General features: G+C 44.1%; 1 protein-coding gene across 1 annotated transcript; it reads left to right on the forward strand.

Moving 5' to 3' along the window:
* The first annotated feature begins 14,387 nt into the window (after positions 1 to 14,387).
* LOC118095528 (NACHT, LRR and PYD domains-containing protein 1a allele 5-like) lies at positions 14,388 to 25,291 on the forward strand. The gene is made up of 10 exons (XM_060281758.1): positions 14,388 to 15,063; positions 15,634 to 15,740; positions 16,270 to 16,344; positions 16,869 to 16,933; positions 18,507 to 18,730; positions 19,422 to 19,666; positions 20,626 to 20,748; positions 20,926 to 21,067; positions 21,183 to 21,233; positions 24,603 to 25,291. The coding sequence occupies exons 2-10, from the start codon at positions 15,678 to 15,680 to the stop codon at positions 24,881 to 24,883; spliced, it is 1,269 nt and encodes a 422-aa protein (XP_060137741.1). The 5' UTR covers positions 14,388 to 15,063; positions 15,634 to 15,677; the 3' UTR covers positions 24,884 to 25,291.
* Positions 25,292 to 25,663: the final 372 nt, after the last annotated feature.

The raw sequence follows: 25,663 nt of genomic DNA on the forward strand, positions 1-25,663 counted from the left end.
CGTAATTCTTCAGTCCTGGTGTGCAGCAGCAACACATATCCAAAGACATGTGCACACTCAAACAGCAGAGTAAAGCTGGAAGCTGAGGTTATGAGGTGTGGCATCTAAGTTTATTAACTAATATATACAGGACAAAGAAATCATGGCGTCCCACTCACATCTTCGCCGAGAGAGAGAGAGAGAGAGAGAGAGAGAGAGAGAGAGAGAGAGAGAGAGAAAGTACAATATAACGGAAGAGATAGGACAAGCTTCCGTTTCCCTTTGCAAGATCCAGAGACAAGTGTAATTAGAGCATTGGAAGTGATTCAAGAGTTCGGACAGCTGGCAGGATTTAAATTAAATAAAATAAAGACTAAAGTTTTAGGTAAAAATCTATCACCAGAGGAAATCAATAGAATACAGGATATCACTGGGTTGACATTTGTGAAGAAGGTGAATTACCTGGGGGTGAATATGACTGCAAAAAATATTAATTATGAGAAATTATGGAAAGATATAAAATATAATTTAGAAGGATGGTCAAACTTGAAGTTGTCCATTATGGGCCATATTTCTGTTATAAAAATGAATGTATTGCCAAAGATGTTATTTCTATTTCAAGCATTACCTATTGTTGATAATGTTGGTTGTTTTAAAGAATGGCAAAAGGTATTATCAAAATTTATCTGGCAAGGGAAAAAACCAAGAATCAAGTATAAACTTTTAACCGATGTTAAAGAAAGAGGAGGTTTTTCCCTGCCAGATTTGAAGCTATATTTTGAAGAAGCAGCCTTTTGCTGGCTAAGAGAATGGTTTTTGTTAGATAATGATGATATACTTGATCTGGAAGGACATGATAATGCGTTTGGATGGCATGCATATTTATGGTATGATAAAGTTCAGGTCCATAAAGGTTTTAAAAGTCATGTTATTAGAAAGTCCTTGTATAATGTATGGAACAGGTATAAAGATTTGTTAGAACCAAAAACACCCAGGTGGTTATCACCAGCAGAAGCTAAGACACAAAAAAGATTGAATATGTCAACAAAGTGGCTGAAATATAATGATAATCTGGTTGAGGAAGGTGATCAGATGAAGTTAAAATCATATGAGGAGTTGAAGAGCAAGATAAATGATTGGTTACAATATCATCAAATTAATGAAATGTATAAAATGGATTAAAAAGTTGGCTTTCAAATGAAAAAGTCCAAATTGGAAACGGAATTGTTAGAATCAAAAAGTAAGAATTTGTCAAAAATGTATAATTTATTATTGGAATGGCATACGAAAGACGAGCAAACAAAATGTGTAATGATTAAATGGGCAAATGATGTGGGACATAACATCATGGTGGAGGATTGGGAAAGGTTATGGAAGTATAATATGAAATTTACCGCGTGTACCAGTGACTCTGGTAAAGTTAGCTAAGATTTATCATAAACAAGATAATAAATGTTGGAAATGTAAAAATCAAGAAGGAACTTTCTTCCAAATGTGGTGGACGTGCCCCCAAGTGAGAGACTTCTGGGAAAAGATTTATAATGAATTGAAAAAAGTGTTGAAAAACACATTTGTCAAGAAACCAGAAGCCTTCTTACTTGGGATAACGGGAGATGAAATACCTAGGAAGGATGTTTCTTTTTTTTGTATGGCACAACAGCTGCAAGAATTCTACTTGCAAAGAATTGGAAGAATGAAGAATTACCAACAGTGGATGAATGGCAGAAGAAGCTGATAGAATTTATGGAACTGTCTGAGTTGACCGGGAGACTCCGGGATCGGAGTGAAGCAGCAGTGGAAGATGATTGGAAGAAATTCAAAATTTATTTAAAGAATAAGCGTATAATAGATTAGAATCAGTGGAAGTGAGGGAGATACAAAGAGGCTGTAGATAATACAATGGTGTGAAATAAGTATTGTTAGAAGATAATTATAATTTAATTTAGAGGTAAGATATAGATAGAGTGTAAAAGGATGATATAAAAGAGAGAGAAATAAGGTAATATTAAAGTAATTGGAGTTTATATAAGATTTAGAGTTTACTAAGGATGATATGTAAAGAAACGCAGAAGGAGGTGGAATGAGGAAGTCAATAGATTAGAAATAAGGGTTATAAGTTAGAATTTTTGTTTTTATATTTTTGTATTTTTTGTATTTTGCATTTTTTGTGTTTTGTATTTTTTTGTATTTTGTATTTTTGTATGTTTTTGGTTGTTTGTTTTAAAAAAACCTTTAATAAATACATTTTTTTAAAAAAAAAGCTTCCGTTTCCCACACTTTACAAGCATGGAATGTAAAGACAGACATGTGATGTAACAATCACACATCTAGCAATGGAAGAGAATGAAAATGCTGACAGTGCAAAGGAAAGCAGAGCAATACGTTTGGCACCAGCTTGGCTACAGGAGTTGCTGGAATGAGGCATACAAGGTGCCATCCAGCCATTTTAGGGACTCCTGAATTTGTGTAGCGTTTACTCCTTAGCCTTTTCTTCTCCTGGATATATCTCGCAAGGCAGTGGAGTTTAGGATCAGAGTTTTCCCTTTCCTATATGAGCTACCTTCCCAGGTTTACAAGCCAAATCTATCCCTCACTTCCCTTCCTAGCATGTGCAAAAACTGCCTTCTTGACCATTGGACCCACTATCATCCACTCAAGTTGTCAGAACCTGTCTTCACATGCAGGGGAAGTACCTAACTCACTGAGGGTTTGAGACCCATTGGCTACCCTCATCTGGTTTAGCCAGCCAGTCAAAGCTGTTTCCTGGAGTATGGCCGCTATCATATGCTGACAGCTTGAAGGAGACACAGATGAGTGTGGAGCACAGGGTGGGGACCAAAGGTGGGCAAACTACCCCCAAAGGAGTGTGATGTGTTATCCACCAGAGATACCCTTCCCCAATACCCCATACACCCCCTTACATGCTTGACACTAATTAATGCATGAAGGGGTTAAGACCATAGAGTAAGCTGTCCTGCCAGGCTTAGCTCCATATATTTCTCTGGTTCTCATCCCCTGCTTTCTCATGCCTTCCCCTGTACTACATTATGAGAGGATATGAACCTGTTCTTTGAACTTTAGTTTTATGCCTACCAATCCAGATAATAAAGTTTGCTGATGCATGAGAGTTTCAGGCATGTTACTGTAAACAAGATTAAACATTATAAGCAGTACAATACACTGCAGGGCCGTGATCTCTTCCTTGTTGACAGCAAGGTGGAGAAAGGTTTGGCATGAATTCATATGTATATGACCTTTGGGCTTGTGGGTTCCTGCAGAGAATCACCTGGTCGCTTATGCAGCTTGGCATTTGCATGAAACTGCAGGAAGAGTTTTATCTGGTGATTTATCCTATGGTTTCATGGAGCCAATTCCTGGGGTGAGGAGCTCCCTCACTGGAGGTCTTCAGGCAGAGTCTTGACAGCCACCTGCTGAACATGCTGCAGGGCTGGATTTTCTGCCTCAGGCCACACGGCCTACAAAACGCCCTCCAGCTCTATAGGATGCTGAGGATACTCCTCTCTCCCCTCCCACATTATTTCAGGAAGGATGCAGAGGTCTTGGATTCTTGTCTGAGACCTGCCAGGGGACAGGATGTGGGTGCAGAAATGGAATCTTAATCACTGGAATAACTGAGCCAATTACCTATTGTAACACAGAGTGTGCAGCAGTGTGGCTGTTGAATCTGGTTAGAGAGATTTTACCTGTTGCAATCACATACAGAAATATGCTTGTATTTTTTAAAAAATAAATAAATACTTGTTGCGTCACAAAACTTGCCGGGGGACTCGGTTAAGGAGTTCCTCCAGCCCTTTGTGGGCCGGGAATTAGTAAGAACATCCTCACAAAGGGGAAAGAAACCTAGCGTTACTAGAGGGCACAATAATAGCGCTAGAAGCTGCCTACACGCATCTCAAGCCCACCCCAATAAGAATCCTGGGAACCATGTTTACCTCTCAGACGCGTCCCAACACCCTAAACAAAATATAGCTCCCAGTGTTGTTGTTTTTTTTGGGGGGGGGGTGCTTTAAATTCGCAAAGGGCGAATAGTTTCTTCTCGCACACTCACGCATTTTCCTGTCCCACCGTCCGGGCGCTCATCCCGGCTTCAGATCCTGGGGAGGGAGGGAGGGAGGGAGGGAGGGAGGGAGGGAGGGAGGGAGGGAGGGAGGGAGGGAGAGAGAGAGAGAGAGAGAGAGAGAGAGAGAGAGAGAGAGAGAGAGAGAGAGAGAGAGAGAGAGAGAGAGAGAGAGAGAGAGAGAGAGAGAGAGAGTTCTCTTCTCTTTGGAGAATTGCGCTTCGGAGTTATTCCAAGTTCTTGCAGCGCAGGTCTGGGCAGCAGGTGAGCCCGAGGTGAAGCGAAACCCCGCCCTCGAGTCTCCTGCAGCTGCTGGAGGGAAGGATCTTTAAGGAGAGTTTTCCTCGCCAAAGGGAACAGAAAGCGACGAGGGGAGGGGAGAGAGCCGGCGGCGCTCGGAGCGGGTTTCCCGCTGCCCTCGCGCCAAGCCCTTCTCCCCCGGGGAGTCAGGCGCCGCGAGCTGGCACCCACTTCCTTGACAGAGTCTCGAGATCTGGGTCTTCGGGTTGCCGTGGTTTCTGCTGTGCTGGGGCTGGCGGGGAAGGAGCGCGATGGCGAAGAAGATCGTCCTCAATCTCCCGGCTCTCTCCTTCACAGCTCCCCCAAGAAAGCGGGACGACGAGGACAGCATTTTACCCGCGACGCGGCTGCCCAAAGCGGGTCCCTCGCTCTTTCTGGAGCCGCAGCCTTGGGCGATTCACTGCGCGGGTCAGCTTCTTCTGGGTACCTTGCTGGACTTGCGGGACGAGGACTGGAAGAAATTCAAGGGCGAACTGCTCAGATTCCCGGTCAAGGAGGGCGTCGTAAGAATCCCCAAAAGGTTGCTGAAGGAAGCCGATGCTCGGCAGCTCAGGGATCTGCTAATCCACTACTATGGTGAGGCTTATGCCGTGGAGGTGACGGCGCTGGTGCTGCAGGCGATGGACTACAAGCCCCCGGTGGGCTCCCTCTTTGTTTTCATCAGGCTAAGTAAGGATCTTCGGAGAGGCGTGGATCCATCTGGCTGGCGGTAGAGATATCTCGGGGGTTCTGTTTGTACTGACAACGCAGCTCCTTCCCATGCCTGTAGTCGCCCAGGGGTGGGGCAACTTTCCCAGCAATGTTAGGCAGGACCAGCAGTGAAAGTGAGCAGAATGATGGGTGTCAATGTTACCTGCATAAAGTGGGCTAGTATTTTCACACATCCCTCTGCCCTCCATCTAGATCAGAAAGAAGCATTATCGGAGCTAGGACTGGCCCAAGAGAGTTTAGCTCCTGAGGTGAAACAAAAAAAAAGGCACCCACTACCCACCAGGGGAGAAGGAATATCAAGAACAAGGTGGGGAATAACGATCTGCTGCCCCTGTGGATCATGCCACCTGGGGCAGTTGCCTCACCTTGCCTCATGAGTGCGCCAGCCCTGATCAGAGCTCAAGGCCCCATTCCAAGAAGGCAGAGACACCCCAGGAGGGTTTCCAGGCTGGGTCAGTGAGGGGTGTGGCCTGGGGAGCATTCCAAGTGCTTAAAGGAAGGGCCTGGAGGAGCCCATTTGGCCACAGGGTTTGAGATTCCCTGCTCCTAGATTAGACTCTAGCCCCAGTAATAAATAACAAAAAATATCAAACTGAGATATTTTTAGTGCATGCAATATTTTCTATAGAAAACTTTTGGCTGATGGCAATAATTCTCAGTAGCTTTCAACAACTGGATTGCCAATGCTTAAGAAATTGCAAGTACGGTATCTTCATCTAAGGATGCAGAGACCAGCAACGAAACAGTTTACATGAATTTCTTATGGTTCAGATTTTCCCTTGTGGTGTGCAGTCTTCTTTCCTTCATGTTTGAAGCCTGCAAACATTTAAGAAGAGGCATGTAAATTAAGAGTGTCTTCAGGCCTTCCTAACCCCCTTGGAGTGGTTTCTGTCTTCTGAGTCAGACTGAATTGCTGGAATAATTGGAAATCATAGAAAGATGAAAAGCTGCCTTAGGGTACTTTGGACCAGTTGGTCCAGCTCATTCCAAGGTTTTAGGCAGGAATATTTCCCAGCCCTATCTGGAGACTCCAGGGACTGAACCTGGGATCCTTTGTATGCATGAGATCTACCACTGATCCACAGCCCTTTCCCACTTAGTGCTACCTATTCAAGGTTTTCCAACAGGAAGAGAAGGGGAAGGGGAATGTAGGAACGCTGGATTTTTTTCTGTTCAATACTGCTACTAACATCAATAATTCCAACAGTAAGGATTACACATTTATGCCTGCTGGTCACCCTGAAAACCTTGAAGGAGTCAGATCTGAAGACATTCAAGGACAAACTTAGCATGTTCCCCTTCAAGGAAGGCTATGTCAGTATCCCCAAGGGGTTGCTGGAGGAAGCAAATGTTTGGGAGCTCACAGAATTGCTGCTTACCTACTGTGGTGAGGATTATTCTGTGGAGGTGGTGTCAGAGGTGCTGAAGTCCATTGAATGTGAGCCCTTGCCAGAATGGCTCTTTCGTCTCATTGGGAAAGGTAAGGAGCTTGGAAGAGAGAACATTGGCTGAGTCTGAGGGTCTTCTTCTAGGAGTGGGGCTGGGTGTAAACGAAGCTTCTTAGAAGGGCTTTGGGTGTGTCTGAAACCTGTGCAGCATTCTGAATATGTATTCTGGACAAAATCGGAGGGAAGATTGAAATCTGTGGGAATGTTCAGGAATGTGGATGAGGAAATATTATTATATGTATCCTCTCCCAGCTTGTGTTAACAAGCTCCAAACTTAGCAGAGTAACATTCCCTTTCAATGCACAGCAGAAAACGGTCGTATAGGCTTGCCTAAGCCTCTAGAATAATATATATTTCCTGGTATATTTTCCCTTTTTCCCTCTTAAAAGAAAAGACATGACACAGTGCTCTTTTAAAAGTATAAAAAGAGTTTACTTGCAAGCTTCTTGAGATACAGCACAACTCAAGAGGTAGATATGAAGTGAGACTCCATTTCCTCTCTCTCTTGGCTGGAAGCCTAGAGAGAGTCTCCTCACTAAGATGTTGCTTGCTCAAAGTGTGTGGTCCAAGAGAGGGAAAATGGTTACTGGCCAGTGAATTTATCTGCCACCTTTCCCATCTCATTTGCATGTGTGGAGGAACAGGAAACTGACCTGGTCAGGTGTTCCTCCGTGTGGTCCTCTCCTCCATGTGGACACTCTAGGAACTGTTGTGAGTTGACTGCACCCGTTTACATCCCACAATGATTTTGTGGAATGTAAACGGGTGCAGTCAACTCACAACAGTTCCTAGAGTGTCTCTCTTCAAGTTTCACAATGATTTTATAAAATCAACACCAGCACTTCAGAACAATATTATCCCTTCCCCCCAGCTTACATATGCCTCCTGGCCCTGATGGTTCTGGCAGAACTTCAGCTAGGCCATGGGTATGATTAACTAAAGCTGTTTATGTGTACTCACTTTCTCAATATATCTAACAGCAGAGCAATCCCCCGAAACACATGTTTCAAGGCATCGGACAGCTGTAGTATTGTCTTCAAAAATTATTCAAGGTCTGGAGGAACTGGTTTCATCAGAAAGAGCCACCAAAGGGTAATTTCTACACTTTACTTAAGTGACTGAAGCCACCATTTTAGCATTGTGTTTTCCCCTTTCAGTTAACACTACACCAAACTACACTCTCAGTGCAACACAAATGCAAAACGCTTCAATTCTAAACATTATACAACAAGAATGTTACTTGCCCAAAAATGGATTACCGGAAGAATAAGAAACAAAGATAACAAACTATATATATATATATATATAGTTTTTATATAATTAAATATATTCATATAAACATTATAAATCATTTAGCAAGCTTTTCTGCTTAAAAGAAATATATGCTTTAGCACCAATTTAATAATTGTGTGTGTGCTTTTTAAAGGAAAAGGCTGCTTGGAAGAAAGAATTTTTTTTAATCACCATGTTGAACCTTTCCGTTTCCTGCCCACGGATGACTTTCTATGTCAACCATTGGGCAGTAAAACCAAAGTACATATTTACTGCTGAAGATGTCAGGCTGCCAGATACTTTTCAGGCCGGCCTCACTCCACAACCATAAAGGTGCAGAGCCGGTGGAATATAGTGAGCTGTGAAACAGGGAAGTCCGGGTCAGATCTTGCCTCTATATAACAAAGCCACTGTGTGGACTGTTTCTCAGCCTCCCCCATCCTGCCCATATGAAGATAATAATGCTAAGCTAAGAACTAAAGATAAGAACTGACTGGGGTTACTGGAAGAGTGTTCAAGTGAGTCTATTTCATAGACTCCCATCAGATGTCAAGGAAATAAACAACTGACTTTTATAAGACATCTGAAGGCAGCCCTGTTTAGGGAAGTTTTTAATGTTTGATGTTTTATCATGTTTTTAATACAGTGGTACCTCGACTTATGAAGACGATCCATTCTGCAGCGCTCTTCATAAGTTGAAGTCTTCAGTTGTCGAAGGGCCCATTTTGCGCATGCACCGGCCGCGCGTGCCGCTTCTGCGCAGGCACAGAACGCGTGCGCAGTGAAAAGACTTCTGGGTTTGTCGACTTCAGAAGTCGAAACCTTCAGAAGTCGAGTCGTTCGGATGTCGAGGTACCACTGTATTCTGTTAGGAGCCGCCCAGAGTGGCTGGGGAAACCCAGCCAGATGGGCGGGGTATAAAGTTGTTGTTGTTGTTGTTCTTGTTGTTCTTGTTGTTGTAGAATGAGGGACAGCAGGACAATCTTTTTAGCCCTGAGGGTTGTGTGTGCAGATGAGTAGTGGGTTGGGAGCAGCACACTTGCTCAGATATGTGCACAAACACACCCACCTTCACAATTCTCATTCCCACTCTCTCTTACACACACAACTTTCCCCTCCACTCATTTCACACGTACACTTTTAGCTCCCTCTTCACCTGCTGGCACACCTGATTTTGAAGGTGAAATTGCACAGCTTAAGGCTAAGAAAAGAAGGCAAAGTTCCCCAAGTCTTGGTGGGCCCCAGGGTGTGCAGCTGAGGGCTACTGATGGCCCACTGGCTGCAGGTTGGCTACCTAACCAGGTTCTAGTTCTCCCCCTGCTTCTGTTTCTGCCACAGGTCATTGAAAAGATTTGCATTCTTCAGTGATGAGATGGTCTGCAAGGGAAGAGAACAGTTGATTGAAATTCTTGAAGGGGACCTAGACTTCGTCTTGCACGCCCTACACTCTTGCTCTGTCATCACCCTACAAGAATACAAGGACGTTTTCAAAATGGAGAAGGATTCTAAAGAGAAAATTAAAAAATTGCTAAGTATAATCCTGGAAAGGGGAGAACAAGCTTGTTGTCGGTTCCTGGAATGTTTAGAAATGGTACGTCCAGCTTCTGTTCGGTTCCTGCTATTTGCAGTACTGGGTGGATTTGACCTCACACCATTCTTATTCCTCAAGGTCATTTTTTGCATCTTTCTTCATTTTCACAACAGTCATATTGGTTTAAAAATAAAGTCCAGGTTTCTGGCCAGTCAGTGCTGCAGTCTGAATCCCTCCTATTCAGAGAGGAAATGAGGAACCAGAAAATGGAGCGTTCTGAAGATCTTGGAGAAAGTGTCATGTGCATCCAGTGTTCCATTGAGGTAAGGGTTTCACTGGCTGCATCAAAACAGGTGGCTCCATGTGCTAATAAACCATGGCAAGTGGGCAATGGGCACTTATCACACTGTGTTTCTAGTTTAGTGTGGAATCATCTTGCCTCACTCATATTTTGTGGGGGGTCCAGCTGTTCGTTACATTTCAATCCTCCTGTGTTTCCCGGAGCTTAAATATTTCTTCATTTGCATGCATTATGGTTCAGTACTTTCCAATATTTGCATGTCCACAGGTGTCTCCAGAAATAATTCTCTGGGTGAAAGGAGAGTGGGAGAATCTGGTATAGATGGACACCAAGTGCCAATCCACAGTGTCCCCCTTCTCCCCCCTCATCTTTACTTAGGGAGGAAATGTTAATGGATGTTTGTGTTGCAGCCATGCTATAATCACCATAATGAGATATTGTGGAAGAGTATATCTTCTTTTAAAGTTTTTTTTAATGGATCAGCAATTCACACAGTATTTCAGAATTCAGCACAGGTCCAACTACTATACTAAAAATGAATACAGAATGCAGCAGGTATAAAGAGCTTTTAGCAATGTGTAGCTGTGGGGTGGAGCTCAAGAAGGGCTCCTTGATGTGGTCATAGTGGGTGTTCCTATTTTCAGATAGAAGGAGGAATATGGTATCAATTCAGACAATTCTTTGTTATAGGAGCTTCCAGAAAAGATAAGACCAGAGAAGGTTTGGGATTCACAAAGGAGCCACAAAACTTACAGGTGAGTAATACTCTTTTCAAAAGCTTCCTACCATCAGAGAATGTTTCCTGCATTATATGTGGATATAGTGATGCTCCCACATTGCGGTGCTCTCTAAAGGCATACTCTGCTTGCCCCTGTGGGTGCACATCACTGTGGAAGATGAGTAGTGGACATAAAGCATGTACCCCCTAACATAAATCCTGACTACGCCCATCCCATGCCACAGCACGGTATCAGATGAAGAGCCAAAAGCTAAGAACCAAAATTCTAGTCAATGCTGGCCTGAAATACTGCTAATGATCATTGTTATCAAGAGAGCACATTTGACATGATCCACAAATCGCTTATAAGAGTATCAGCTGGAACAGTAGAGGAAGCTGCATCGATCTCCTTTTGTCTTTCTCGCCTTCAGATTTTGCTTCACTGAGGCTGGCTCCTTCCTTTGCTGTTGTACTGACCTTATATTTAAGGTAAGGGGAGCTGTGACCATAACATACCACTTTGATTCATGGGCTCAGCACCTGCATGAATGGCAAATGATAGAGCTGGCTGTCGCTGGTCCTTTGCTCAACATCCAAGCGGATCCAGAAGAAGCTGTGGCAGAAGTTCACTTCCCTCACTTCTTGTGTCTTGCAGGTATGGTAGGGAAAAAAGCTTCCAAGAATAGAGTGGTAATATTCATCCCTGTTTAAGATTCTTCCTTTTGTCTATCATGCGCATTGCTTAATGGTTGAATAATGCTATGGGCTGGTTCAGTGGATCACAATGCTTTATCTGCCTTTTGTGACTTCTTTTGATTTTGCAAGAATTCTGTCTTTTTGCAAGAATTCTGTCTTTTTTCTTTGACTTACTATATTTTGTACTGTATGATTACAGGTAGGTAGCCGTGTTGGTCTGGATCGAAGTAAAATAAAAAAATTCCTTCAGTAGCACCTTAAAGACCAACTAAGTTACAACTTATCACCAAGCTCAAAACCATGGAGGGACCTGGTTTGAACAGAGATATCGGATTCTTATCTCATTATACATGATAAGCGATCTTCAGCCATCTCAACCCTTGCTTTTTCATGCAAAACCATTTGCAGTAGTTTTCGGTCATCAACAGCTATCAGTCAGTCAATCACCCACTTCCACCACCCTTCTGAGTGATCCCCCCCTCCCCTCCCCACCCCCTCCCCACCCCTTCTCTACATAAGTGCCTGGGGACTCCTATTTCACTGTATCTGAAGAAGTGTGCATGCACACGAAAGCTCATACCAAAATAAAAACTTAGTTGGTCTTTAAGGTGCTACTGAAGGAATTTTTTTTATTGTACTGTATGACTTACTATGTACTGTGTTTTGTACTGTAACTTGCTTTGGGAGGACATTGCTCTGTAATGTGGACCTTTAAAAACACCTCTAGATTATGATAACAAAATAAACACTAAAGAACATAGAAAGACTCTGCTGGATCAGGCCAATGGTTTGACTTGCTTTAAACAGGAAGGGAGAAGGGATGAGTTTTCTCACCTAAACTCAAGTCTACAGTATAGTGAAATGTTTGGCCGTGTTTCCTTTGTGTTTCTTTTCAGGTAAAGACAGTTCTCATGTCTACATAGCACATTTTGTTGAAGGAAAGATGAGACTGGAGAAGCCACATAGCGTGCGGCCATATCATGCTGTATTGAAAGCCCCCAGCTTCTATTCCTGTGGGGTCATCTTCAAAAAGGCATTGTTTAAACGAAAGATAATGGTCCACGCCATGGCACTGCTATATCAGGAGCTGGAAATCTCAGTCCCAAAATTCCACCTGTACCTCCTACCCAATGACTCTTCCCTAAGAAAGGTAACTTGTTGTTTGTTGTTTAGTCGTTTAGTCGTGTCTGACTCTTCGTGACCCCATGGACCATAGCACGCCAGGCACTCCTGTCTTGCACTGCCTCCCGCAGTTTGGTCAAACTCATGTTCGTAGCTTCGAGAACACTGTCCAACCATCTTGTCCTCTGACGTCCCCTTCTCCTAGTGCCCTCAATCTTTCCCAACATCAGGGTCTTTTCCAAGGATTCTTCTCTTCTCATGAGGTGGCCAAAGTATTGGAGCCTCAGCTTCACGACCTGTCCTTCCAGGAAGCACTCAGGGCTGATTTCCTTAAGAATGGATAGGTTTGATCTTCTTGCAGTCCATGGGACTCTCAAGAGTCTCCTCCAGCACCACAATTCAAAAGCATCGATTCTTCGGCGATCAGCCTTCTTTATGGTCCAGTTCTCACTTCAGCCTTCTTTATGGTCCAGCTCTCACTTCCATACATCACTACTGGGAAAACCATAGCTTTAACTATACAGACCTTTGTTGGCAAGGTGATGTCTCTGCTTTTTAAGATGCTGTCTAGGTTTGTCATTGCTTTTCTCCCAAGAAGCAGGCGTCTTTTAATTTTGTGACTGCTGTCACCATCTGCAGTGATCAAGGAGCCCAAGAAGGTGAAATCTCTCACTGCCTGGGAGATTTCTGCTGTGCATTAAAAAGGGGAATGCATTAAAAAGGGGAATGTAACTCTGCTAACTGGGAATCTCCAACTCTGATTTGTGTTCTGGGCAGGCTAGATTCTTAGCCCGATTTTGATTAATACTATTAATGATACTATTTTGATTAATGATACGATTTTGATTAATACGATTTTGATTAATACGATTTTGATTAATACGATTTTGATTAATACTATTAATGATACGATTTTGATTAATACTATTAATGATACTATTAAATGTCTATTCTGTTGGAAATGCTGGGATGCAACTCAGTATGTGCTGAAGGCTAGAGTGATATTCTTTGGATTGCTGAACTCTACTTCCTTCTTCTTCTCCATGCCATCCTTGGGAGAGGAGAAATCTCTTTTAGATCTCTTTTAGATCTCTCTCTATTAGATCTCTTTTAGATCTCTCTCTACCCGAAATGCAAGAGTAAGCAAAGGGACCATAGATTTGGTGTCTTCCTTTCATGTCTCCAAAGTGACCATGTTTGCCCTTCCCAGAATGTCGATAAATTTGAGAAAATGTGGCCTTCAAGAAGACTGCCAAAACCTTCTGGAGCACTCAAGCCTCTGAAGATCGGCTCTCGCGTCTTCATCCAAAATTTAGATGGTGTCACAGTCTGCCCTGAGGTAGGAGACCAGAGATGATTCCAGGGTTGTCTGGAGGTAACCAAGCCTGTGAGGTTTAACAATGGAAGGAGCCAAACCAGGATCCCTTCAGTCTTTTGTTTACCCCCTTTTGATTGCTGGGGAGGTGAGGGAATTACATTGGAAGTGTTGGGATGCATCTCAGCTTGCACTTGAGGTTGATGTGTCTGCATGGGGAAAGGGAGGCAGAGGAGGACAGAGCCTTCCCGGTTTCCTAGATTGTCCTGTCTGACCTAACCTGTGCTGACGTCCTCTCAGGTGCTATACTGATATCTCATTTACTGCTTCCTTTTTCTTCATCCTCATCTTGATAAAGGAGACATTTTTGGTGTCTCTCCTGCTGAGATGCAAAAACAACCATGGCAGTTTGCATCTCCTCAGTTCAGCTTTTTCTCTGCATTTGGAGATAAAATGTCCATCAGTTAAAGCCACATTCACACCTACAGAGCTTTCTCACAGGAACTGGAGCTTCAATACATGGAGGAGCAGTTCCTCGAATACAGTGCTGAATTCATGCAAGACAAGCTCAACTTCAAGCTGATAGAGAGGAGCACGAATGAACTGGTCTGGGAGGCCCATGTGAGGCAAGGTGAGCTTTGGCTGAGAGAGGACCACAAGGTTGGGCCATAGCTCAGGAGGCAGGATGGAAAGTGTGGGAATGTTCAGGAATGTGGATGAGGAGATATTGTTTAATATATCCTATCCTAGCTTGTGTTAACAAACTCCAAACTTAGCAGTTACATTCCCCTTTTTAATGCACAGCAGAAACGGTTGCTCAGGCTTGCTGAAGCCTCTAGAATAATATAGATGTTTCCTGGTATTTCCCCTTTATCCCTCTTAAAAGCAAATACACGGCACAATGTAAAAGTAAAAGTAAAAAGAGTTTACTTACAAGACATCCTGAGTTAACAGCATAATCTCAGAAAGGCAGGCTTGCTTAGAAAAAGTAATATATACAGTGGTACCTCGACTTATGAAGACGATCCGTTCCGCGGCCGTCTTCGTAAGTCAAAGTCTTCGGTTCTCGAAGCACCTGTTCTGCACATGCGCAAAGCACGATTTCGCACTTCTGTGCATGTGCAGAACGCACACGGCAAAAAGACTTCTGGGGTTGTCGACTTCGGAAGTCGAAACCTTCGGAAGTCGAGTCGTTCGGTTGTTGAGGTATCACTGTACATGTGAAGTCCACTCATATGGGGTGAGACTCCATTTTCTCTCTCTTGGCTGGAAGCCGAGAGAGAGTCTCTCACTAAGATGTTGCTTCTCTTAAGTCAGAATCCAAAAAGAGAGAAATGGCCACTGGCCAGTGAATTTACTTGGCAGCTTACCCATCTCATTTGCATGTAGAGGAAGTCCATCCCAAATCAATGACAGGAAACTGACCTGGTCAGGTGTTCCTCCATGTGGTCACTCTAGGAAATGTTGTGACTTGACTGCATCTAGTTTTACATCCCACAGAAAGGACATCCCATCTGCATGCCCCCTCTGACTGCCTCTTTCCTGGTCTCTTTCAGAGGAGCTGAGGTTTTCGGTCCCACATCCAGAACAAGGTCAGTAGGAGAGATGAAATGGCTCTACCACGAGGTTGACCGAGACTGAGCTTTTGCTCTGAATGGAATAACAGCATTTTGGGGTTGGAACAGACTCTGAAAGTCACCAAGGCCAACCTACTGCTCAATGTGCTCTCAACAACACTGAAGAAATACATTTTTTAAAGGATTAAGAGGATGTGTCTAAGATCATAGTGGGTGGTAGTTATCACCTGGTTTCTGTTCAATGTCTTAATCAGGTTGCATGGGGGGTATTTTCTGGGTTACCTCAGGTAGCAAAATGTCTTGGGCCAACCCTGAGCCAGGGCCATGACGTTAGCCACAATCCACACTGGAGGTGGATTTTGGGCAGTGAGAGCAGTTCCTAGAGAGTACTGCAGGGCTTCACAACTATAACATAGTGAATTGAGTGAGACGGGGGGGGCACAGAATTTTGGCCTCGCAGAGGGTGCCCCTCTCCACATCCTATGGATTTTTGAGAAATACTGTATTTCTATGTGTTCACCCTGAAACCAACTTCATCCTTCTTGCAATAGTCAAGCCAGGCAAATAATTGTCATTCTTTTACAGCGTCACACTCAGAATCCCCCTTATTTGGAGAGGAACAAAGAAGCATGCAGGTGGAGAACCCAGAAGGTTCTGGGGAGATTATCACAGGCAACTGGTGTCTCAGTGAGGTAAAGGGTGGGCGTTTTTCTCATTTGCATTGACCACCCACGATAATGAAGTCTATATTAGTACTTCTAACAGAAAGGTTCTGAATTTGAATTTCTTGTTCAGTGTAAAAGCCCTTGTCCCTCTTTAGGTATTTCTGTACATTAATTAAAGATCTTGGTAAAGGTAAAGGGGCCCCTGACCATCAGGTCCAGTCGTGTCCGACTCTGGGGTTGCGGCACTCATCTCGCTCTATAGGCCGAGGGAGCCGGCGTTTGTCCGCAGACAGCTTCCTGGTCATGTGGCCAGCATGACAAAGCTGCTTCTGGCGAACCAGAGCAGCGCACGGAAACGCCGTACTAATTGCTGGTAGTGAGCCACAAGGCTGTTTCTAAACAGGTTGCTCCTAGTGCTAAAATAAATAAATAATCAAAAACAAAACATTGCATTTCTGCACAATTACGGTATGTGATTCAAATTTCATGTGGAATCTTCTTACCTTGCTGTGCTTACATTTAGTCAGGAATCATCTTGCCTTGCTCATATTTACAGAGGGAAGGAAGCATGAAGATGGATAATCCAGCAGGTCCTGAGGAAAGTGTGCCGTGTGGCCAGTGTCCCAGTGAGGTAAGAATCCGACCTGTCTTGATGTGCATTTCCTGCCCACAGGAATAATGTACACATTGATATTTTTAACATGAAACCACTGAATTTAACATTCTAGTTCCCTAAGGTTAGCAATTATCCCATCTTAGGTAATTATTTCCATATTTGCTATTCAAAGCTAGAGCCTGGTAGCAGGAAATAAGGCTGCATCTAAGCAGGTGGCTGCTTGTGCTAATAACTCATGGTGAGAGTCATTGCAATACACACTTACCGCACTGTTCTTCCATTTAGTCGGGAATCATCTTGCCTTGCTCTTATTTTACGGGTGGTCCAGTTGATGTCACATTTCAAATCCTCCCATATTTTCCAGTGCTTAAACACTTTTCATCTAAAAAGATCATTGCACTTCTGCAGAACTCTAATGCTGTGATTCCAGTTTAGTGCTGAATCTTCCTGTGTCGCATTTGTTTTAGAAAGGTGTGGTCTCAAGGGTCTTGGGAACAGACAATAATGCCCCTACATGAATGATTATGGTTTCATTATAGGATCTTCCAGAAAAAATAAAACCAGAGGTGGTTTGGGACTCAGAAAGGGGCCATGAAGCTTACAGGTGTGTGATCTATCTATATCTATCATCTATCATCTATCATCTATCTACTCTCTCTCTCTCTCTCTCTCTCAGACCTTTTGAAACATTCTCCCCTTAGGGAGTGGTTTCTACTTTGAATTGTCCAACAGAGCACATCTGGTTTCTGTGGGTCTCACAGACACCACATATGGTGGTTCTCAGTAAAACTTATGCAAAGTACATCTGTGATCTGCATATTGCTGTGAACGGTCAGTTGTGGTGGACAACATATTCTCTCTGAAGGAAGCCTAACCACCATTCCTGATGTCTTCATCGAGGAATTCCTGGGTTCCATGGAGCAGAGCTGGGGGGAAACATTACATTGAAGCACTGCTGTTGCTGACTTCCAGTTGTATATATCCCACCCACTTTTCAGGTTGGGGTAGCATCAAAAGAAGGATGCAGAGTTTGAGAAAGGTGAAAAATCTGGAGTCTGGATTTTTGGAGGAATTGTTTCTCTTCCTTAAAAATATCCCACCTTTCTCCCAAGGAGTTCAAGGTGCTATGCATGGTTTTCCCCTCTCCATTTCCCCCTCACAACTCTGTGAGGTACTTTAGGCTAAGAAGCAGTGACTGGCCCAAGGTAACCCAATGAGTTTCTTGAAGGAAGGGAGTCATTTCAGTTCCTCCCTTCCCCTGCCCCTTCCTTGGCGTTATTGCCATTGCCCCAGAATCTATTTCTCTTGTTCTTCTCTACTAGTTTTTGTGGGATGTATTCCACCAGAGCAGTCAAGTACAACATTACTTGTTTTGCTAGAGTGGGCATGCAGAGGAATGTTGGGTCCAGCCAGCTGAACTTCCTGTTGCACTTGGCTGGAGCATCCTTCCTCTTGCATGTGACTAGCAGGTGGGCGTGACCTTACCAGTCCTGATAAGAGGCCAAGTCACGCACCCCTTCAACCTGCTTTCAGCTTGGACTGCACTGCTGGCTCTCTGCCAGCAGTAGCACTGGGTTATTCCCCCATATGTAACTTTAAGAGTCTTAAGTCTGCCTTCAGCATTCACACTGTGTTCTCCTTGAATGTAAGTAAACTACTTTTTATCACTTATGAATAAGACTGCGGTGTCTTTATTCTTTTAGGAGGGATTAAAGGGGTCTTACCAGGAATAATAGAATACATCTCAATCTGGACAAGCCAGGTTGAATTCCCTATTGTACTAAGAGACTCACACGAGCCTGCAACCAGTTTCTGCTGTGTAAGACGCAGAATGCACTTTGCTATATAAAGAAACTTGCTAGCACAAGTTAGGATCAATATATCCTCTCTTGCCACCCTCAACATTCCCACAGTTTGGTTCAACAACCCAAATGTTTGCTGGGATGTCTGCTATTCAAAGGCAAATTTAGGGAAGCACAGCCAGTTCAGTCAAACTGGGTGTGGAGCCTCAGCGGTTCTGCAGGGGATGCCACAACTATTATTCAGAATGGAGTGCGAGGGGCATGGGTAAAGTGCTGAATTTTGGCATTGCCCAGGGAGCTGCTGAACTTTGAGATCCCAAGGTTCACCGAGTGGTGTCCCCTTTTCCTTTTCATCTTTCCCTTTGTGCCATTCAGAGTGTGCTCCACTGAAGCTGGCTCCTTCCATTGTGGTGATACTGATCTCATATGTGAAGTGAGAGAAGCTGTGACTATAACATACTACTTTGATTCATGGCCAAAGCTCCTGGAAGAACAGAACACTGAGGAGTGGCAGGTCGCTGGCCCTCTGTTCAACTTCAAAGTGGATGCAGCAGAGGCTGTGACAGCCGTTTGCATCCCACACTCCTTGTGCCTTGAAGGTATGACAGGGGGAAGTTTCCAGCATTATAACCATAATAGGAGGAATCCTAAATGTGGGTTCTAGAGCCCAGTAGTGCTGGCATACCAGACTTTTGTGATTTGTTTCAATTTTTCAAAATGTTCCAACTGTGCTGTTTTGTTTTTTTTCTGTGATTTGCATTCTATTGTAAGCTGCCATGCAAGCATATTGTCCTGTGAAATGATGTTATAAACCTCTTAAATACTGTAGAAATTGGAGTTCTTGGTGCAATCAGGAAATCAAATGAAAAGGTTCCAAGAACTTGGGCCAGGAAGGAGAATAATTAGGTACTGGAATTTGTCTCATTACCTTAAGCATAAAAAACAGTATGAAGAATTCGTACATATTCTCCTTGCTGGCCCGAGTTCTTAGAACCTTTTCATTTGATAAACATTTAAGAAAATGAATACTTGCATGAAATAGGGAGGGTTAAGTGGTGATATTTTTGTCACTTTCCCACTGCTAACGTGTTTGTCTTTTCAGGTGAAGACAGTTCTATTTCATTGTTTTCTGTGATGCTTTGTATCTTGCTGGTGAGCTGCCATGCCCACATTGTCCTGTGAAATGATGTTAAAAAAACCTTAGTTGATGAAGAGTATACTTGCATAAAAACAGGGAGAGTGAGGGTGATTTTTGTCACTTTCCTACTGCTAACGTGTTTGTCTTTTCAGGTGAAGACAGTTCCCATGTCTACATTGCACATTTTGTTGAAGGGGAGATGAGGCTGGAGAAGCCAGACAGAGTGGAGCCTCATCATGCTGTGTTGGAAAATCCCAAGTTCTCTTCCCTTGGAGTCATTTTCAAAAAGTGGTTTAAGCAAAAGATCAACACAGTCGTACTGCTCTATCATAGGCTTCAGCTGGAAACGCCAACATTTCACCTGTACGTCCTGCCCAATGACCCTTCGATAATAAAGGTAACCAGGAACCTCCAACTCTGGTATTCTGATTGCCTGGATCATTTTACTTGATCATATTAACCCTGACTATGCACAATTGTTGGACTTGATCTCTTCTACCCGACATCAACATGCCAGTAGAGAGAAGATTAACAAGTTGCCCACTGCTGGGTTATTTGCTTCCTACCACTGTTGTTTTAAAGTGATTTTTCCAATATTGAAATATGCCCTTTTCATTTGTTATGCAGCCTGTCTGGTTCTCTAAACAAATGGGTTTTCACTGACTTGTGAAAGCCCTAAGCACATTCTCCTGGAAGCCTTCTTTTAAATCAGTAACACTTCCTTCAGAGTAAACGTATTTAGCAATGAACAAATACTGCTTCTTTCATTAAGAAATCAGCTCGGTAGAGCTTTCTCAGATAACTCCTGAGGAAAAACATTATTCCTGATTTGCAGTGTTGGCTCGTGGGAGGTAAAGCACACTACTATCATGTTGCCTTCTCAATTTAAACTTTTCCTTAAAACATCTTCTTATTCTTCATTCAAATCTTGAAGTTTCATGGCTTCTGTGGTTTCCTGCATGGTCTCATCAATTGAAGATCCAGGTGGACCCAGGATTGATGGTACCTCTCGGCCACTTCATAGTTCAGGCTGCCCAGTCCAAGAGCCTTGGCTTTAGTTCCCCATTAGGCCAGGAAATCTCTGCTCCACATTTCAGTTTCTAGTGCCATAGTGCTTTGATTTTCTTTATATTGCAGATGGAGAATCTGCAGGTGTTCTTGGACTACAAAACCCATCATAGCCCGACCCATGCTTGTTGGGGAAGATATGAGTCCAACAACATCTGGAGGGCATCAGGTTCCCCATTCCTGCATTTCCTGGTGCTACAATGCCAAGAATGTTGTAGGCATCTAGTCTTTCAAAAATTTGGTTCCCTCCCTGCGTCTCTCAAAAGTGACTTTCTTTACCTTTCCCAGGCAGTCACTGACCGTGAGGTAAATTCGAAAAGAATAGAGAAACCCCCTGTGACCCTGAAACCTCTGACAATTGGCTCTCAGGTCTCTTTGATGACTCCAGAGGATGTCACAGTGACTCCTGAGGTGAGATATGAAGATGATGGGTTGTTTTTTTTTGCTGGGGCAGAACCAAGACTGTGAAGTCTGAGAATGGGAGAAATTCAATCAGGATCCTTCTTCACCCTTTAATCTGACTCCCTTGGAATGGTGGGTTGGGCCAAACCAGATTCACACCTACAGAGTTTTCATTCTTTCCCACAGGAGCTGAATTTTCAATACCTGGATGCAGAGAAACTGCAACAGTACGTAGAACTGTCTGCTGAACAAATGCAAGACAAGTTCAACTTCTACCTGATGATGAAGGGAACGACTAAAGTCGTTTGGAAGGCCCATTTGAAACGAAGTGAGTTTTGATCAAAGGAATGATCATCAGGTTGGGTCATATGTTGGGAGGCAGGATGGAAAAGGACCACGGGTCACATTCCCTCTTTGACTGACTTTTTCTTCTTGTTTTTCAGATGAGTTAAATTCAGAGGAGATGGATTCTCCTATTATACACCCAGCACAAGGTCAGCAGGTTTTAATTGTTTCTTTCATCTTACCTTCCTCCCAATAGGAAGTGCAGGTGATACAGTAGCACATACACTGCACAAAAATGAAAAATAACTTTTGTACAGTGGTACCTTGGTTCTCAAACGACAAAAACCTGGAAGTAAGTGTTCCCATTTTCGAATGCTTTTTGGAAACCAAACGTCTGGTGCAGCTGTTGGCTATTGTTTCTGGGGCGTCTGCACCAATCAGAAGCTGCGCCTTGGTTTTCAAACATTTTGGAAGTCAAACAGACTTCCCGAACGGATTAAGTTTGGCACTTTTGTTTCTGCTATTTATTTTGCATTTTTGTTTTTTGAGGCTTTTTTGGTTAATTTGTTTTTATGGCTGTGTGGAACCCAGTTCAGCTACTGATTGATTGGTTGTGTGACTGCGGAAATGGATAAAAAGCCCCCCATCCAAACAATGACTATCATCAGTGCAGGAAAGAAATAATAACAATTTTAATTTTTATCATCTACAATACTGTCTTATTTATTTTATAGTACAGTACATTGATTATTGCTTTCATTTTATGAACCAATGGTCTCGTTAGATAGTAAAATACATATTAAATTGCTGTCTTAGGGCTTGTTTTTAAAAGTCTGGAACGAATCAATCCATTTTGCATTACTTTCTATGGGAAAGTGCGCCTTGGTTTTGGAATGCTTTGGTTTTGGAACGGACTTCCAGAACAGATTAAGATTGAGAACCAAGGTACCACTGTAACTTTATTCAACAGCCTTCTTAGACAAGGTTGTCTGGGCTTATTGTTGTATTTGGTGCCAGATGAAGATCTTTCAACTCACCTAGGTTTTTAACAACATTTTTCACCCAGATGCAACTAACCTGACATGGCATCAGAATAATGATGATGATGATGATGGTGGTTATGATGATGATAATTTATTATTTATACCCCGCCCATCTGGCTGGGTTTCCCCAGCCACTCTGGGCGGCTTCCAACAGAAATATTAAAATACACTAATTTCTTAAAGATTAAAAGCTTCCCTAAACAGGGTTGCCTTCAGATGTCCTCTAAAAGTCTGGTAGTTGTTTTTCTTTTTGACATCTGGTGGGAGGGCGTTCCACAGGGCGGGTGCCACTACCAAGAAGGCCCTCTGCCTGGTTCCCTGTAACTTGGCTTCTCGCAGCGAGGGAACCATCAGAAGGCCCTCGGCACTGGACCTCAGTGTCCAGGCAGAGCGAAGGAGGTGGGGACGCTCCTTCAGGTATACTGGACCAAGGCCGTTTAGGGCTTTAAAGGTCAGCACCAACACTTTGAATTGTGCTTGGAAACGTACTGGGAGCCAATGCAGGTCTTTCAAGACCGGTGTTATGTGGTCTCGGCGGCTGCTCCCAGTCACCAGTCTAGCTGCCACATTCTGGATTAATTGTAGTTTCCAGGTCACCTTCAAAGGTAGCCCCACATAGAGCGCATTGCAGTAGTCCAAGCGAGAGATAACTAGAGCATGCACCACTCTGGCGAGACAGTCCGCAGGCAGGTAGGGTCTCAGCCTGCGTACCAGATGGAGCTGATAAACAGCTGCCCTGGATACAGAATTAACCTGCGCCTCCATGGACAGCTGTGACTCCCAGGCTGCATACCTGGTCCTTCAGGGGCACAGTTACCCCATTCAGAACCAGGGAGTCCTGTCTCCCACAAACAGTACTTCTGTCTTGTCAGGATTCAACCCCAATCTGTTAGCCACCATCCAACCTCCAACCGCCTCCAGACACTCACACAGGACCTTCATCGCCTTCACTGGTTCTGATTTGAAAGAGAGGTAGAGCTGGGCATCATTCGCATACTGATGAACACCGAGCCCAAACCTCCTGAGATCATCGACCAGTGTGACCAAGGCAGTTTCAGTCCCATGATGAGGCCTGAATCCCGACTGGAAGGGATCCGACTGGAAGGGCTCCCACTAATGCAATGGGACTTTCTCCTCAATATCCACCTTGCCCCACTCCCTCAAATCCTCTCTGGAGTGTCACAATAATCTGCAGAACACAGTTCAGAGGGAGACTAGGGGAATTGTTCCATCCGGCAAGCAGAACAGCTTTTGTTGACATTGATCTCCTCACTCTAAGTTTTACAGTGTGAGCATCTCAGTTTTAAAGTGAGTAACCGTTCTTAAAATATGAACTGCTACTTGCTCTTGTTGTCATTTGTTATGAAGTGATACTGTAAGCATAATTCATAAATCTGTGAGACAACGTTCCATAACTTTGTCTTCTTCCAAGGGCAGAGGCCCTGTGGGTAAGGTTTTCATGGCTTAATAATAATAATATTTATATCCAGCCCTCCCCGGCCAGGACTGGGCTCAGGGTGGCTAACATCAAAGTATATAATACATTAAAACATAAAGTCAAACAATCGATTAAAATACAGCTTAAAATTAAGTTAAGATCAGAATGTAATCAGATGGCAACTCACGAACTATAGGGGTTGGGAACATTAAGTGCTCACCAGGCCCAGCTATTTGTACTGGTCTTATATGAGCTGATGGGAGGAGTTAGAGAAGCCACTTACATGCAGGGTCTTGTAAAAAGAGGGGCGTCAGACTGGGCCCCCAAAGGCCTGGCGGAACAGCTCCATCTTGAAGGCCCTGCAGAAAGATGTCAAGCCCCACAGGGCCCTGGTCTCTTGCGACAGAGAGTTCCACCAGGCTGGGGCCAGGGCCAAGAAGGCCAGTCTAACCTTCTTGAGGCCCAGGACCTCCAAGATGTTATTGTTTGTGGACCGTAAGGTCCTCCGTGAGGCATACCAGGAGAGGCAGTCCCATAAGTACAAGGGTCCTAGGCCATATAGGGATAGTGGAATTTGGATAGTGAGGGAAATTGCCTCTGTGGAAGAAAGCTGGGTTCAGTAATGATAACAATAGAAACATAGAATTGTAGGGTTTGGAGGGATTTCAAGTGTCATTCAGTCCCACCCTCTATCAATTCCTGGGCTTTAAAGCAAGAAAAGATAAAGCTAAATATATTACTATGTGAAATAGTAATGAATTAATTGTCTGACTATTTGCTGTCATTTATGATACCCCTAATTACGATGCCACCTCACTCTCCCCAATGGCAGGGCTGGCCCCAGCGTTTGCTCCCTTGCAGCAGCTCTCACTTACTGATTTTCAGTTTTTTACTTCTTCAACAGTTATGGCTTTGCCCAAAGAATTCTGGGAATTGTAGGCAGATGAGCTACTAGGAATGCTCTGTCCACAATCCCTCCCCTCACGGAACTACAATTCCCAGGGCATGGGGGAAGAGGGAATGAGTGGGGGAACCAGTCTTAAGCCTGCCATGTGAACGTGTAGCAAGATTTCCGTTGTTTCACTCTTTCCTAACAGGGCTGCCACTTCGAAACTCTTCCAAAATGCACTTCATCGAACGGCACAGGAAAGCGCTGATCCAACGGACCATCTCAGTGGAATCAGTGCTGGATATATTGTATGACTCTGTCCTTACTAACGAGCAATACCAAAAAATCACTGCCAAGGAAACTAACCCAGAGAAGATGCGAGAGCTCTACAAGCTTGTGCCAAGCTGGGACCTCCAGTGCAAGAATGTGCTGTATGAGGCACTGAAGGCCGAAGTCCCACACCTTGTGGAAGACCTGGAAGGGCAATGAGGCCCCAAGGGAAGGCAGAAGGCAAGACCCTTTTCAAGGCACCAGAAATCCACCTCCTTATTGCTAGGGGACTCCTGCAGACAAAGCCGTACCATGTCTTCTCCCAAGCACTCACTATGCATACCCTCCAATATTCCCATGATAAGAACTGGAGTGTGCTTGGAGGAGGCTGCTCTCTACTCTGTCAAGCATGAAGCCCCACCCCTTTGCTCCCGTAGGCAGTTGCCCAGATACCGTTCCCATCCCCACTTCTCATGACGTTCTGCGGTAGACTGAGAGGCACTCTTGCATGGAGCTCTAGCACCACCGCTCCCTATGATCAGCTTTATTTCTCTCCCCCACTTTCCCCACTCATCAGGGCCTTCAGCTTTGTTGGCGCTGATGTCATTGGGAATGGATACTGGTGGGTGGAGTTGTGTGACGCTCCACTGTCACCTCATTCTCCTTGGAATTACTGTGTGAGGAAGAGAGAATAAGACTGAATGCCTCCACAGCTGAGCTACGGTTGGGTCTCGTCCGCTTCCATCGCTCCAAGGAGGAGGAGGACAACGACATTGACACACCACAACCACAGCCCTCACTGGCCACCATCCCTCAGCACAAAGTTGAGTTGTGGAGCCTCTTACAGCTGCTGTCCCCCTTCTCAAGGCTTCATTACTCTCCTCTTTGTACATTTTACTTCAGACGATGGAGCCGTGAGCCCAGAGGCGGCATGGCCCTAGCAGTGCCATGGTGGCTCAGGTGCCTGCAGGCTCCGTGCTGCCCAAAACAGCAGCGTGG

This window comes from Zootoca vivipara, chromosome 13 (assembly GCF_963506605.1).
Source record: "Zootoca vivipara chromosome 13, rZooViv1.1, whole genome shotgun sequence".
NCBI lineage: Eukaryota > Metazoa > Chordata > Lepidosauria > Squamata > Lacertidae > Zootoca > Zootoca vivipara.

Coding starts and splice junctions, on each gene's coding strand:
- LOC118095528 (XM_060281758.1), top strand. CDS start 15,678: ATGCAGGTGGAGAACCCAGAAGGTTCTGGGGAGATTATCACAGGCAAC. Junction 16,934..18,506: donor AGGGGCCATGAAGCTTACAG/GTGTGTGATCTA, acceptor TGTGCCATTCAG/AGTGTGCTCCACTGAAGCTG. Junction 19,667..20,625: donor ATGACCCTTCGATAATAAAG/GTAACCAGGAAC, acceptor TACCTTTCCCAG/GCAGTCACTGACCGTGAGGT.